This window comes from Anoplolepis gracilipes, chromosome 1, assembly GCF_047496725.1.
Source record: "Anoplolepis gracilipes chromosome 1, ASM4749672v1, whole genome shotgun sequence".
In the NCBI taxonomy this organism is placed as follows: domain Eukaryota; kingdom Metazoa; phylum Arthropoda; class Insecta; order Hymenoptera; family Formicidae; genus Anoplolepis; species Anoplolepis gracilipes.
The window spans coordinates 17,598,567-17,614,857 of NC_132970.1; the positions used below are offsets into that span (position 1 = coordinate 17,598,567).

General features: G+C 28.9%; 2 protein-coding genes across 2 annotated transcripts; both read right to left on the reverse strand.

Moving 5' to 3' along the window:
• Positions 1–3,618: 3,618 nt before the first annotated feature.
• Positions 3,619–5,952, reverse strand: LOC140663445 (uncharacterized). The gene is made up of 7 exons (XM_072887659.1): positions 5,754–5,952; positions 5,420–5,623; positions 5,043–5,081; positions 4,199–4,339; positions 4,103–4,140; positions 3,872–4,031; positions 3,619–3,731 (listed from the first exon to the last, which is right to left on the reverse strand). The coding sequence occupies exons 1-7, from the start codon at positions 5,950–5,952 to the stop codon at positions 3,619–3,621; spliced, it is 894 nt and encodes a 297-aa protein (XP_072743760.1).
• Positions 5,953–9,318: 3,366 nt separating this feature from the next.
• LOC140665599 (fatty acid synthase-like) lies at positions 9,319–15,626 on the reverse strand. Its single transcript, XM_072891892.1, has 4 exons — positions 15,575–15,626; positions 14,988–15,330; positions 13,384–14,879; positions 9,319–12,926 (listed from the first exon to the last, which is right to left on the reverse strand). Exons 2-4 carry the CDS (start codon positions 15,314–15,316, stop codon positions 12,544–12,546), a joined length of 2,208 nt encoding a protein of 735 aa, XP_072747993.1. The 5' UTR covers positions 15,317–15,330; positions 15,575–15,626; the 3' UTR covers positions 9,319–12,543.
• Between the last annotated feature and the right edge of the window lie 665 nt (positions 15,627–16,291).

The window sequence follows — 16,291 nt, forward strand, 5'->3', positions numbered from 1 at the left end:
TTCCGACAATATGATAACCGGTCGAATTTTATCTTATGTTATAATTATAAACCGACGACATGTTATTACTATTTTGCGATTTGACCTTGCGATTATGAAAATTCGAGATTTTATTACACATTAATTGCGTTTATTTCATGCGTTGCGCTGAAGAAGATCCAAATACGGATCAAAACGTTCGCGTATTTTATCTCAATATTAATTAATTTACTAGTGTACTAATTATCAATATAATTATTTGACACATTAATAGAATTGGAGAATTTTAACCTATATTACTAATCAAAGCTCCTAGCTCCTATTGCCTTTTTCTATCTCTTTATTTATTACTAAGGAGCTCATACTTAATTTTATAAACTGGTTTGTATTTTTTATTTGGTCTGGAATGCTAAAGAGGTTAAAAAAGTACACAAACAATTTTTATATAAAACATTTATTAATACATAAATTACTCGAAATCCAGTTTACTTCTAAAAACGGCTACTACATTTTAAAAATTCGGTCGACTATTCTTTTTCAGGAAAAGATATTCAAGAAATACTATGCTATTTCATATGTGGTGCACCTGTTATAATACGATGTTCTGGGTGCAAGAAATATTTGTGTATGCGTCATTTTTTTTGAAGATCATCATGATTGTAAATCGAAAAATAAGAATTCGTTCGTAAGTAAAAATTTCATCTAGAAAGTTACAATATTACTACATATCTTTGTAATAATTATTCTTATACATTACAGAGAACATTGTAAAAATATATGGTGTGGTAGCTTAGAGAATTATCAACAGTAGAATTAATGCACGCTATCTGTGTATAATTTCTTTACTCTTAACTACTATTTTCACGTTTAGTTATGGATTGCACAATTTTTTATAATGTGACCTGTAAGTTGAAGATTGAAAAAACACGTATAATCTAAGCAAAATCAGGTGATATGATATGTTATATTTTATGGAAATTTAAAAACATAATTAAAAAAATTTTATTTTGATAAAACTATTAAATATACACATATACATATATTGTTACGTCCAGGCCTAGGGAAGGATGGGTCGAAAAAAAGGGCGTAATAATACTTATGCTAAAGTCAAGCGTCTTACGGACGAATGACTCGGTTGAACAAATCTCAAGGCTTGGAAAGCAGATAAACGACGGAATGTCGCTATTACACTGGTCTTTCGAACGTTCACTCGGTGGTCCCCTTTTTGGCAAGGGAATTAAATCTCTGTTACACAAGACGGTACTTTGTGCGATTTCGGATTAGAGAAGCAAGAGCGAAGAAAATTAATTGAATGAATTATTAAATTAAACATTATAATTTATTAGAAAAAAATTAAATAAAAATAAAGAAGAATAAACATACAGAATATAACATTATTATCTGCGGTAACATGAAGAGAAATACGAATACATACATATATTTATAAATATTATTCATGTAATGTGTAGGTGGTTGTATTTGTAATTATTATCGCGAGTGTTACACAAATTCGAAGGTCATGAGTCAGAAAAATGTGGGAATAATTCTAACGTTAAATCTTAAGTTCTGACTGGTCATTACAATGTATAATTAATACAGTAAGAAATAAAAATGAAATAGTATCAAAATGTATATGTAACTAAATGTAAAAGTGTATACATTAAAGACGATCAGAGGTGATTTCGCCGCTTGCATGAGCGTTAGATCATTAAGAAATTTAGAAAATTAAGAGATTGAAGTTCATAAGATAACACTACTCAACTGACACTCACCAATTCGAATGAAACTTAACATACTTATTAAACACCGAAAAATTTTGAACACGTGTTTTTTTGTTTTTGTTAAATACGCATTTTAAGGGTAAAAATTATCCCTCAATTTCTTATGAGGATAGGAACAGCTACGGCTAATTATTTCCGATACGATACATTTTCGGCATCCCGTCAAAGATTTTCCTTGTTTGACTAGTTCTAGTTTTAATGTATAAAAACATTATTTTTCTTATGCAAATTATATATATAATATATATGTTATGTGACAGTAAATATATAATTTGCATAAGAAAAATAATGTTTTTATACATTAAAAATAGAACTAGTCGAACAAGGAAAATCTTTGACGGGATGCCGGAATAAATAGACATAATGGTTCACTTTTATGAATAAACAGATGCGTTTACGCAACTGCGAAATGAGTTGGTGCAATATAGTTTTATTTACAACTGCGTGGTGGGAAAATTTTAGGAGGTACGAAAACGTAAAGTGTCACCCTAATTGTAAGTTAAACATTACCCTCATACTATATTAGAATAATATCTTCAACTTTTTCTGATTTTTATTACTACTCTGAAGTTATCCGCCAATTTTCCCACCACGTCAGATTTTTTAGGAAAATAACGCAATAGGTCAATTCTAAAGACAGATTTAGAGTCAACGAATGAAATCACTGATTATAGATATAGGATGTGGCAAAAATCCGCCAACGGCTAATTATCTCCAAATTTAATTGATCTTGCAAATCGACCTCAAGGTCAACTCAAGGTCACCATCAAGTGCATCATTTTAAACTCTACAATTTTGGTCCTGAGCACTTTTTCAGAAAATGTATCGTATCGGAAATAATTAGCCTTAGCTGTTCCTATCCCCATAGGAAATTGAAGGGTAATTTCCACCCTTAAAATGCGTATTTAGCAAAAACAAAAAAACACGTGTTTCATATTTTTCGGTGTTTAATAAGTATGTTAAGTTTCATTCGAATCGGTGAGTCAGTTGGATAGTGTTACTTCTCAGATAACACAAACACTTTCTATAAACATTCTATAAATATTTGCGGAGAATATTACAATATTCGTACAATGTATTAGGAGATGTTTTATAACTGTACATAGAACGTTGAAATGAGACCAATTTAAATATTCCAAATAAGGATAAAAGAATATTTTTTATCATATTCTAAGAATATTCAAAGAAGATGTTTAGGACAATCTAAATGAATATTTATGGAATATTTCAGAATTAAATTTTACTCTGCTAAATATTATGCAAATACATATGTTGATAGAAAGGAAATAAAAATGAGAACAACAAAATATATGTTTTATCATATAAAATAAATAAATATAATTGTGATATAAGATTATAATTTATATATATATTTATATATATTATACATATATTTGAGAGAAAATAATTTATCAAATATATATAAATATACATATAATTTTAATCCTTTATTACAATTATATAATAAAACATATTTTATTGTTCTCATTTTTATTTCCTTTCTATCAACATATGTATTTGTATTTAATCTGATTAATCGATGATGTATAATAATAAAAATTTGTATGCATAATATAAATTTCAACTTTTTATTTCATATATTAGTATTTATTTCATGTACATGTTAGTATTTATTTCATGTACGTGTTAAACATGTTATTAAAAAAAATTCATAAAATAAAAAAATTTGCAAAAAAAATTCGTATAATAAAATACCTAAGTATTGCACTTATATAAATGTTTTATAATACTCTATTATAATAATGTTATAATAAATACTAATGTTATAATAATAATTATTAAAATAATAATTTTATAATACTGTTAATAAAATTTCATATTGCACTTAATATAGCGCTTATTGATTTCTTGGCTGTTTAGCATTTCTAAATTTTGCTTTTACAAGCCATCCCTTCATAACTGTTTCAATATCTCTTAATGTTATTGTATTGTGTGTTTTTTGCACTGCTTCTGTAAAATAAATTATGATATTAGTTTTACATATATGTATATATATATATATATATATATATATATATATATATATATATATATATATATATATATATATATATATATATATATGCATGTGTATCAATTAAATTAATTACTTATTATAGCAGCAGAAATACGTAGTAAAGAAAATTTATTTTTTCCTTTAAATCCTATCCAACTATATTGTTCTGCCACTTCATTAGAAAATAATTGAATCATTATTCTTTTAATAGTGTGTTTATACGTAGCTCCACCAATTTTTGATAGTTCAATCACCTATTGTGTAAAATAATATATTTATAAAAATTTTATTTTTTTTTAATTATTTACTTAAATTCTATTTATACAAGCATATTAGTATTGTTTTCGTCCGTCAAATACTCTTCTATAGCATTTAATTCGCTAATGTTTTTCAAAGAAAAAATCAAATTTTTTAAAAATGCTGTCTTCATCATCTCTTATTAATGTTCTTTCCTCTTGTGTTCCAATCTTTCTTAAAATTATTTGTATATCTTCAAATATTTGCGATTGTCTCAAATTAATAATATTTAATTGACGTAAGACTTGTCGTTTGAATGCAATATCTAAAAGAATATTTAAAAAAATTTTAAGTACATATTATTGAAAATGTTCGTCAATTAATAATAGCATTTCAATTAGTGTATTTTGTGTGTGTGTGTGTGTGTGTGTGTGTGTGTGTGTGTGTGTGTGCACGTGCGTGCACGTGTGTGTATGTAAGTACAACAAAAGTTACTAAAAATACTTTACCATTATCAGGTTCATTAATATAACGAATATTTTCCTTAATTGTATCATCCTTAGAATATTGAGTTATATTTTTTTGCAATTTATTTATGTTATTTGTAACGTTTACAGGTTTTACTGCATTTTCTTTATTGCTATCGCGAATAATTTTTTTTTGCATTTGTTCCAAGTAGTTTTGCAGTTATGCACATATTCGCATCTATTTTTAAAATAATATTTAAAAATTTTTATTTTTAAAAATTATATATATTTATTTTTAAAATTATATGTACTTATTTTTACAGATTATATATATTAATTTATTTATTTATAAAATGTTTTTTTTTAATTCTGAATTGAAAAAATATACCTGTACGATCAGGAAAGTGTGTAGAATATCCATCTTCATTGTTTGATGAAATTTCAGTAAATGATTCATTTCGTGCTTCACTTGTAGTGATAATAGATTTTTTTTTGTCCTATTTATTTGTTCCTCGGGATTAGTATCAAAATCCTTTTCTTGTACTTTATTTATTATTTTACATGAAGGGCCTGGATACATGCGTTTATTGACGTCCCTTTCTAAAACAAAATTATTTTTAAATTTTATTTTTTAAAAATATTTATGTGTCTCATAATTCATACATTATACCGTTCATGGGTAGATAGAAAAGATTAAATTTAATCAAAAAGTTCTGTAACATTTTATAATGTTTATAACAATTAATATATGTATTCATTGCAAAAATTACAAAATATTTTTCTAGTCAATTTAATCCATGTTTTTTACTGCATGGGTTGTGTGTTATTCCTTTATCAAACACTCTGTGTGTATGCGTGTGTACATACACACAGGATGTCTAATGAGATGTGTGTGTGTGTATAAAATATTTTTTTCATGGATTTTGAAAATAACTTACTTGTGTTATCAGGTAGAGTAGGAAAATCTACTGAATTTGTGATTTCATCATCTGATGAACTTTCATTAGTTAATGAACTTCGTGAGTCGTCTGTATCATAAAGATGTTTTTTTTTTTTCCGAATTCTTTTTTCTTCAGGATCTGATGTCAAATCTGATGTGTCTTCTAATGTACACGCTTTTGCTCTTGCTTTTACTAAATCAGCTATAACAAAAGAATGTATATATATTATGTAATAATTACTTACAAAATTACAAACAAAAATAAATATGACAAAAATGTTTTATAACAACAAAATCTTTTATAACAAATTAATTTTTTGAATATTACTTACTGTAGGTACGTCCATTCCCCTCTTTTCGAATTTTAAATAATAGCCATACACCAAATACTGGTTTTTCACATACTGCGACAGAATGTTTTAATTTTTTGCCAGTGTATGGTGGCCAATAACACATGTCATCATGTAACCATACGACCGGTACAGCTTCGACTAAATTTTCTTCTATAAAATGTACTATTATCCACTCCATTGGACAACTATATATCTTATATTCTTATTGTTAGTCTGAAGTCAAAATAATTACAAAACTCTTTTCATTCTCATTTGATTAACAAAGCAAAACATGCAACACAAAAATACTTAATATATACTGTAACTACTGCTTATATAATATATTTAATATAGATTACTTCTTAATATCGTATTTACATTAGACATATACAGATATATATATATATATATATATATATATATATATATATGTTTGTATATACATTTATACATTTATATTATTAACACAATGTATGAAGGAGAGGAAACACAACACAAGTATTATTATATGGAAAAATTATCATTTTGTTGGAAATATCTTCCACTAGTGACATAGATAATTCTCCGAGTTCATGTACTGAAAATATATCAAAATTTGAAGATTGAAATGGTTCAGAAATAAAATTTGTTACATTAATAAATTTTTTTTTCAATTAAGTAGTACTCATTATCTTTAATAGCAAAATTTTCTATCAACACAATACTCTTATCTTTTAAATAACAGCAATTATCTCCAAAATGTGTACTAAACGACATATTATTTACAATCAATTTTTTAAATTGAGCAGAAAAATGTGTGATAGGTAAAGGACCTTCATGATGTTCTTGTACCATTTTGCAATTTTATTTTTTTTGACGGTTTAGTTAGCAATATATTTTGTGACTCATGAATACGCTTTACAAGTTGAGCTAATGGATAATGAGATTTTCTAACTAATCGTTTAAGATATTACATGTAATTTTCAAAAGGAAATGCACTGTAAAGATCTAAAGGTCCAAAAACTCTGCAATCATCAACAACATGAATTAATCCATGCACATTGTGTGAAATGTACTCTGCTCCATAAATGACTTTAAATTGTTTCACAAAATATATTAATAATGAGCATGCGTATTCTAAATACTTTGTATATAAATTAGCATTAATTAAAATTCTAACAGCAATATGTAAAGATATAAAATGTAAATATTTGTCAGATGATAAGATATTTTTTAAAATAATTGGACCGCAATACAATAAAAAAATCTAAACTCAGTTTCCACGGTGCAACTTCATTTAAAAACCGGGTTTTTCTTACAAAATCAGGAGGAATACAAGATTTTATTTCAATGAGATAGCTTGAAATAGATTGTATGTTGGTTTTTGAAAATCTATGTGAAATAGATCCAAAAAGCCATATATTTATTAGTTTTTTTTTTACTACGCCAAGGCATACTAAATGCATGTAGTCAAGAGGGAAACTTTTTACCATGTTAATCGAAGGTATTTTTTCTAAAATTGATGTTCCTGTATGGTGTTCAGGTTGAACTCTATTACGGAAATTTTCATCCGTTCTTTCAACATAATTTATTTCAGGATAACACACTCTGGCTTTTATATATTTTCCTCTTTGCATACATTTTGTACATGCAAAAAATCCAACGTGACCTTTGCAAGAAGTAATGAGGGATTTTGCTGGAGCATCGCATACAAATGCTTTAATTGCAAATGGTGCAGCATGATTATTATAAATAAAACCATCTTCCGATAACTTTATAGCTTCAACTGTAAAATCTTCTAAAAACAAATTAACATTATTAGGTTTTTCATAACCATGATAGATACCTATCACAGATACATATTGCGGATATTCAGATATTGAACATAATATTGAATATATCTGACTACTAGAGCTTTTGCTTAAAAAGGCAAACCATTAATATTAATAAATAAATTAATTTTTTCTGGCTGTATCTCTAACAAATTAATTAAATTTTGAACTGCAAATTGAATTCCCATGTGTACATAAGTGCCTGAACCTACAGATTTGTAGGATACATGTCGAGGAGTACAAAGTAAAGTTCTTGAGACAAAGAAATATTTAAGTAAGTAAGAAAGAGGCAATAGGAGCTAGGAGATGTGAATATAAAATTATAAAGTTTTTTATATATAGATGATGTGTCGCAATTGTATTGACATTAAGTACATTAGTAACATTCTATAGAATGACGGAAATTATAATAAAGATTTGAACGTTTCGATTCATGTTTTGAATCCTCTTCAGCATAATATATAAATTAAATAAATGAATTATAAATAAAAACGAAATTAATGAACATAAAACATCGCATAATAAAGGCGTAAGACATGTGTGAACATAAAATCCGTGATCGTATTCGCATGATTAAAAGGATCACTGCCTCAGAACCGCTGTACATATTTATCGCATGTTAGTTGTATAAATTACATATATGTAAAACGATCCAACTTGTTCGGCTCTTTTATTGTACGGCTTGCATAATAAAGAAATATTTGTTTCTAATTTTAATAAACTTAATAAACTTTGTAAGGCGTTATGTGAAATATTATATGATATTGCCCATGATCGTAATTCATTAATAAAATTATTACTTTGATTATGTAAATTTTGATTTTCTATATTTTGTTGTAATATTGGAGTATCACTTTCAATAAGATTTTCAGAGTTATCAGAAGATTGGCTATATGAGTCATGTAAAACATTAAAGCAATCTGTATTAAAACAGTCCTCTGTTTTATTAGAAGTACTATTACATTGGGAAATCTTCTGTATTTTTAGTAATTAAAACATTATCATTTATACAATCATATTTAGAATTATCACAATTCTCTTGTGATGATGTGAAACATGTTGCGCTTCCTCTTTTAACATTTCTATAAAAAGTCGCTTTACTACGACGTTTCATTATATTGTTCTTGGAAAAATTGATGTGGAATTCTTAATGATAAATTAATTGAAGAGCTTGTAAGAAATCAAAGGTTAGAAAATCTATCACTGTAAGCAAATAATACAACGTAAAGAAATGATAATAATATTTATTGTTTTTGATAATAATATCATATATACTTATACCTTCTCAATAAGGGCTTCTTTTTCTGTACAAGCTTACACACTTTTTACTTATCGTACACTATATATACCATGAACGGACTCGACGGACTGTATACTTATTAATAAAAGCAAAAAAGATATTAAGAGATTGAATTATGGATAATGAGTGATTGCTCCATCTTTCTAAACGCTATATACATCTTCAATACATTTGAATATTTTGTAAACATTTATGGAATATATAAACAATATATTCCTATAGCTGATTTTAACATGTTCTAGGTTTTTTTATAGATTATTATTTATTTATAGATTATTCTTTATAAACAAGGATATTCTATAGAGATGTATAGATGATTTCTTTAAGAATATTCTCAAAAAATATATTTGATGCTACATAAAATATTTATGCAATATTGTGTATTATCTGGGTTGTGAGACAAAAATTATGGAATAACAAATAGATGTCGCGAAAGTGAATCCCCGAAGCTATATATTTAAAATTTAAAGTCAAAATGAAGAAAACTAGATGGTGATGAGTGCGGTATGACAATCACGATGATGCATGATTTTTCTTGCTTAAATTAGTGATTTAGCACCTCCTCTCGATTAGGCGGTCAGACGAATCAGAATTTAATTAACACCTCCATGAACTTGGAAAGGTTTCTTTTCGACTTGAGGCTTTCGTTTTTTGGTATGAATTTTGTTAGAAGATTTTTCGTCTTGACCCCTTATGCCGCATTCTTCGATTTATCTCTCTTTGGTTTACAATTCTAGTCTAAACACCAATTTCAATTTATAGTGACTATGTTTATTTAGCAAATTCGCGAGTATGCTAGAGAGCCCTGTGAATGTTTGTGCATAGCTCAATTTTTAGCATTCCTTCCGTTATCTTATTTAATAATTTAGTTTCGTTTATCCGATATTTGTTAAAAGTTTTATTATGTGTGAAACGTAGGATCTTTGAAGTCTTACTGAAGCCACAGTTCTTATACGATTTAATATTTTACTGTATCGCTTAGATATTTAAGTATTTATAAAGACCGAATGAAAAAATCGTAAAGTCGTAATAGGACGTAACAATATATATATAAGTAAAATAAATTTTAAAACTTTTAGTTGCCGCAAAAATTATTACAATATCGTGTAATGTCTTATGATTACATTCAAAATAAAAGTATATTTATTTTATCATATTATAACGCAACAAAGATATTTTTTATATAATATTATAAATTATTATAATAAGCGAGATAATAGTGTACAGAAATTGTAAGATTTTTCTTAAATGTAAATGCTTCTTAAAAGCGTCGTGCAGACAAGTTCCTCTTCTTCAATTATGTATAACACTTACAAGAACCCGATAATTTTGATTTTGATGAAACTTTGAATACACGTAGAGAGTGTAAATACATGAATTTAAAAATTGTAAGTTGCTGCTCAAAAACAATTTTAAAGGGTTAAACTATTTCCTTATATTTAGAGCGGTTTTTCAACGTTTTCTATATATCTCAAATATTATTTGAAATATAAAAAAATGTTTTAATACAAAAGTTTTATGGTAAAAGCATCTCTATTTAACCACATTAATGAAATTAAGAAAAAAATAATTTAAAAAAAAATTTTGAAGGAAATTAGCTTTTTTAAATTATATCTGAAAAACTATTTGAGATACAAAAAAATGTTTTATAAAAAAGTTTTATGGCAAAATCACTTCTATTTGACCACATAAATAAAAGTAAAAAAAAAATTTTTGAAAAAAATTGTTACGTCCAGACTCGGGGAAGGATGGGTCAGAAGGAAGGGCGTAACAGACAGCTCTCGAGACCGTACGAGTCAGGATGTACATACGTCTCGAGTCGAACGAACTGTCAAGCCCGAAAAACAGGTCAACGATAATGTTATTTCGGACATTCGTTCGAACGGTACTTTTTGGTAAAGGATATAATCCTTATTACATGAGATAGGACCAAGTGCGATTTTTTCAGTTGGTATGGGAGAAAAATCAAAAGTGAATGCTTTTTAAATTTTTACAAATTTATTTATGATAATTTATTACATATGGTAATTTTTTTATAATTTGGTTAAATATACGTTTAATTATAATTATAATAATTAGTCAGTGTGTGTGTGTGTGTGTGTGTGTTTAATCGCGGGTGTTACATTAGTGCGGAGAACGTCAATCAGAATAGAGAAGGGAGTGAGACTCTACTATTAAATTTTTAATTCTGATTGGAAGTTTACAAAGATTTTATTAGAGTAGAAAAAAAGAAATGTTTAAGTGTGTTAAGAAGTGGATTTAAATTCACTGAAAATGCTATCAATGTTTAGTGGACGACACGCTTTGTCTGGCCGACGCTCTCGATTGAGTTGTGAAAAATAGCGACTTGAGTTTACCTTTGGGTCCTTGGCGATAATTAGGAGAAATAGGAATATGACGATGGAGAATAAAAAAGATAAACTATTATAGAATAATTAAGAGTCGACTTAGTTGGTTCTTAGAGCTTTGGAGAATTAGCAGGAAGAGTCAATCTGTTGTGGCCGTTCGAAAAGGGTGAGCCGATGGGGATTGAAGCTTTGGTTTCACTGACGCTGACTCTAGCCGCGAATGGAGTGACACACTTGTAAAGAATTGCGACCGTGACTTGTGAATTATGAATTGTGAATGATGAATGGTGAATGAATTGTGCGTAGTGACTGCATCGTTCCCGAAAATCTCCCTTTTTTATATCAATTCTTGAAGGCGTGTGGAGCGGAAGTACGTGTTAAAAATTATTGATCGGCGGTATTTTTCCGTCTTAATTGATTATTGGTGATTGGTGATAATCCCCGATCTGATATGAACCCGTGGAAAATTGGAAAATTCTTATTTGTCGCATTCGTTCATTTCTTGAATTTGTACAGCTATGTTTGCTGTTCGGTTTTAATAAGAGAAAAGTTTGATAATCTCATTTGTTTCGACATCGTCTTCAAGTGTTTAGAATATTATGTGGCAAGAACGGTCCTTTTATCGAACGACTTTTCATTATCACTAATCAAATGATTATCAATTAGTCTTACGTGGGAGGAAGAAACGTGGAACCGTTGGGACGTAACAAAATTATTTTTTTTTAAATTTTGTTAACGTAATTAAATAGAAATAATTTTATCATAAAACTTTTGTATAAAACATTTTTTTGTATCTCGAATAATTTTCGAAATTTTCGAGAATATCGAAAAACTGATTTACATATGAGAGATGGTTTTTCTAAATTCATTTATTGACCTCTCTAATTGACCTCCCCCTCTAACGTGTGTGCCAAGTTTTATCAAAATCAGAATTTTCCGGTTTGTGATGTTCTCTTGCTAGTATTTATATCGGTTTGCAATGAAGAGACAGAAAAATAATAGAAGAATAGAAATTTCAGAATTTTCAGTTTTTCTGAAATTTATTAACAAGCTAAAAGAATTATATAATTTATTAAAACACTCCATTTTTCTGAGGCATTTTTATAAATTGTAATAAAATAAAAGTACCATTATATATTCAGACATTGCAAAAAATTAAGAAAAAATTTTAATATTTAATATTTAAAAAGTTAAAGGACATGTATTGCAGAAGACTTACAATTCTTTACTAAAAGAAGAGAAGAAAGTGTTTTCAATTTATACTCTTTAACTTTTTAAGTATTAAAAAAAAACTTTTTTCAATTTCTAAATGTAATGATGACTATATTTTATCAGGATGAACTACAGTCGCTTGCCGCAATTAAATCTCTTAATTTATTTATCGTCAAGTTACCGATCTCTTGGAATGATAATATAATATTATATTCTCTCTCAAGAATCTGCCTTATCTTCGTATAAACCAATGAATCAAAACCTAGCTTTTCGAAGCTACTATTAATGTTCACTAAATTGATATTCTCAATATCGAGGATATTGGCAATGACTTGATCAAAATTAACTTTGTTACCGTCATTCACAAATTTGTGTTTTCCGGCTATTACTACGGAGGATAATACCGGATAACGTTGTTGAGGAAAAATGTCCATGGTTGCAAGACAGCTGGTCATACGTTGCGGTAATATATTTATATCGAGGCTTTTATTCTTCATCATATCTGTAAAAATAGTAGTAACACATATTAATATTATAAAAAGCAATTATTCTGCAAAGATTCAGGAAAACATTTTATATATCAAAATGTTTATTGTTATCAAAAATTACCATTTTTTTAAATAATATAATTATTCTACATATACTTAAATACAAAATGTATACTAATACTTTTTGTGTTAAATTATTCTTTTAATGTGTACATTCTTTTTCTTTGTACCTTCTTATAACACATAAAAGTTTGTTTTTGTCATTTAATAAAATTATAATAATATAATATAGAATAGGATAGATATCTTTTTCGAAGAATGCAAAGTTACTATTTTGACACTTTTTATAAAACAGAATAAAGATACCTTGAGATAAATTCATATAATAAAAGAAATATTGAGAAAAAACTGAAAATTATCCGAAAAATTTAAAATCACTGAATTTTATAGAAAAAAAATAAAGAGTCTCACTCATATATGACATGCCGACATCTCCGATAACACCCCATTGAATAGCGAGACCGGGCAAACCAGCGGCATGTCTCTGCTCCATCATTCTCTCCACAGCCGAATTCGCGAGACCGTAATTGGACTGACCCGAATTGCCACGGCTGCACGATGTGGATGAAAATACGACAAAGTAATCTAATGACGGACAATATTTTCTCGACGCCGCATCCAGAGTTCTCGTAATGTCGATTTTTGGCAAGGTTACCATTTTGAAGTCGGTTTCTTGCAGATTTTCGAACAAAGCGTCGCAAAGCACGGCTGCCAAATTAAATATACCTCCTACCGGAGCCAGCCGGTTGCTCTCATCGAGCAAATATTCGGCACCTGATAACGTTGTGATGTCTGCAGTAGAAATAATGACTTTGATGCCGCTCTCGCGCCAATGTTGCACGCGCAATGCCTGGTAACCAGTGCGTATGCCGTTACGAGACACAATAATGATGAATCTTGCGCCACGAGCGGTCATCCAATCGGCCAATTCCAGACCGAAACCACCGAGACCACCGATCAAGAGGTACGACTTTTCCGGATTCATGTAGGTACGCGGTATGGCCGCTATTGTCTTCGGTATCGGCACCACTTGCTTCTGCGGCTCCTCGTTCCGAATCTTCAGCAATACTTTCCCAATGTGCTTTCTTGTCGCCATAAATCTGAATCCTTGCACAAGGGAATCCTCCAGAAATACTGTCGTCGGCAATGGACGCACAACGTCGTTCTCAATTCCCTCCGAAACAAGTCTAATTGTTTCTCGTTTGTCCGCACAGTCTTCGAACAACGTTTCCAGCAATATACTGTGGAAGGAGTGGCTCTTTAAAAATAACGATATATCTATGGGCTTATCATTCGACATATCGTATTTCTCGATCTCAAGAAACCGACCATTAGTCGCGAGACATTGTACGCTGGCATACAGTTTTTCTTCCATAAGTGGTGAGTTCATCACCACATCGACTCCACGTCCCTGAGTCTTATTGAGAATCAGCTGCTCGAAATTCGTACCTTCGAAATCGCCAATGCGTTCGTCGGTTAATTGTGAAAATGTTTCTTTGAGGTACAGCCGCTTCTTCAGCGTGTCAACAGTGGTGAAAACCGTGCAACCAGCGTGCAGTGCGATGGCGATCGCCGCGTGACCGACATCACTTGTGCCGTCGTGAATCAACACGCTTTCGCCTGCTTTCAATCGACCTCGTACAAATAGAGCGTAGTAACTGGTCACGTAAGCTATCGGTATCGTCGCCGCTTGTTCCAACGTCCACTTGTCGGATACCTCCCAAAGAAAATCAGAATTTGGCAGCACAGAGGTCGCCAGTCCCATGGCCTTAACTATACCCATCACTCTACAGCCATTCGTGTCTCTTTCAGAGAACTCGAGTCCTAATGCACAATCGTCCTCCGTAACTGTCTCTAATGATGGCAGATATTTTGTTGATAATTTACCAGACGCCACCATAATATCCCTGTTTTTAATATAAAATTAATTTATAAACAAGTATTTATCTACATGAAATATTAATACTTAAATATTAGTTATTACAATCAGACAAGCTAAATTGGTTGAAACTTGCCTAAAGTTTAATGACGCGTAATACACACTACAGAGTGTATTTATATGTTTGGTCCAACAATGTGCTAACGGACTTTGAATCCATTTCAAGCTACTCAAAACTGCCGGCGTCAGTGTATTCACATACGCGTGCTCCATTCGCTCATCGTTATGTTGATCTAATGGCAAATGTCGATAACTGCCCGATTGACCTTCCTTCAACACATTGGCCATTAGTCCTTTCTCTAATTGCTTTGCGTAGAACGGCAAGGATAAATCGAATTTGGGAGTATTACTATCCTGGATGAAAACGTAACGTACGTTTGCAAACTCGCGCCGGATGCAAGTCATAAATCCGACTATACCTGCAAATAAAAAGATTCCTAACAGTCCGCTTACAGACACGCAGATAAAGATCGAGAAAAAAAAAAATTTTTAAAGATATATACTTTTAAAAATTAAAAAACGAGTTTTTAAAATTTTATTATTTAAAAAATTAAGTGTGTATATTATATATAAGAATTTTAATATTTAATATTTAATATAATATTTAAATTTTATTATTTATAGAATTATATATTTTATATGTAATTTTTTAAATAATTTTACCAAGTGTTTCTTCGCCTTGAGACACAAAAAGCACTTTTTGATTCTCGTTATTTTATTAAATAAAGCCAATATATATATATTATTATTAAGTTTTAATTGTTTTTATTTTATCTTTTTACACTTAGGAAATTTTATATATATGTATAGTAATCATTAGTACTTATGCGCTAGTATGCATGACCAAGTTCGTGCTATAAGTCTAGAACACATAAGATTATTTTGTTGGCTATGCAATTAATGTGAGTGCGAGAAAATACAGATTCAAAAATATTAATTTGCGTCCGCAAGGACTGAAGTCCATATAAAACGGAAAAAGATCTAAAAGACAATAATATATATTAATATATGTATGTATAACATATATGTAGTATATATATATATGTTAATGTAAACATGAGAAAATACAAACTGCCAAGCGATATATATCGGCCTTCATAAGACATAAATATAAAAAAATCGTGTTTTCCGGTAATAAGTAAATACTTGTTCTATAAATCGATATTCAATCATTATCGGAAAATGAGTCATTTTTTTAATGGCATATTTTAACTTCATTATTGGAGAAAAACATCTATTTTTTCATACTTTATTAATTTAATACTAACTTTTTAAAAAAATTAATGAGATTTATTTGCTTCAATAATACTTGTTATGTTTTACCAAATAAATTTATTCAATTTTTTTATTAATAATTAAATAAATTAGAATAAGATCTAG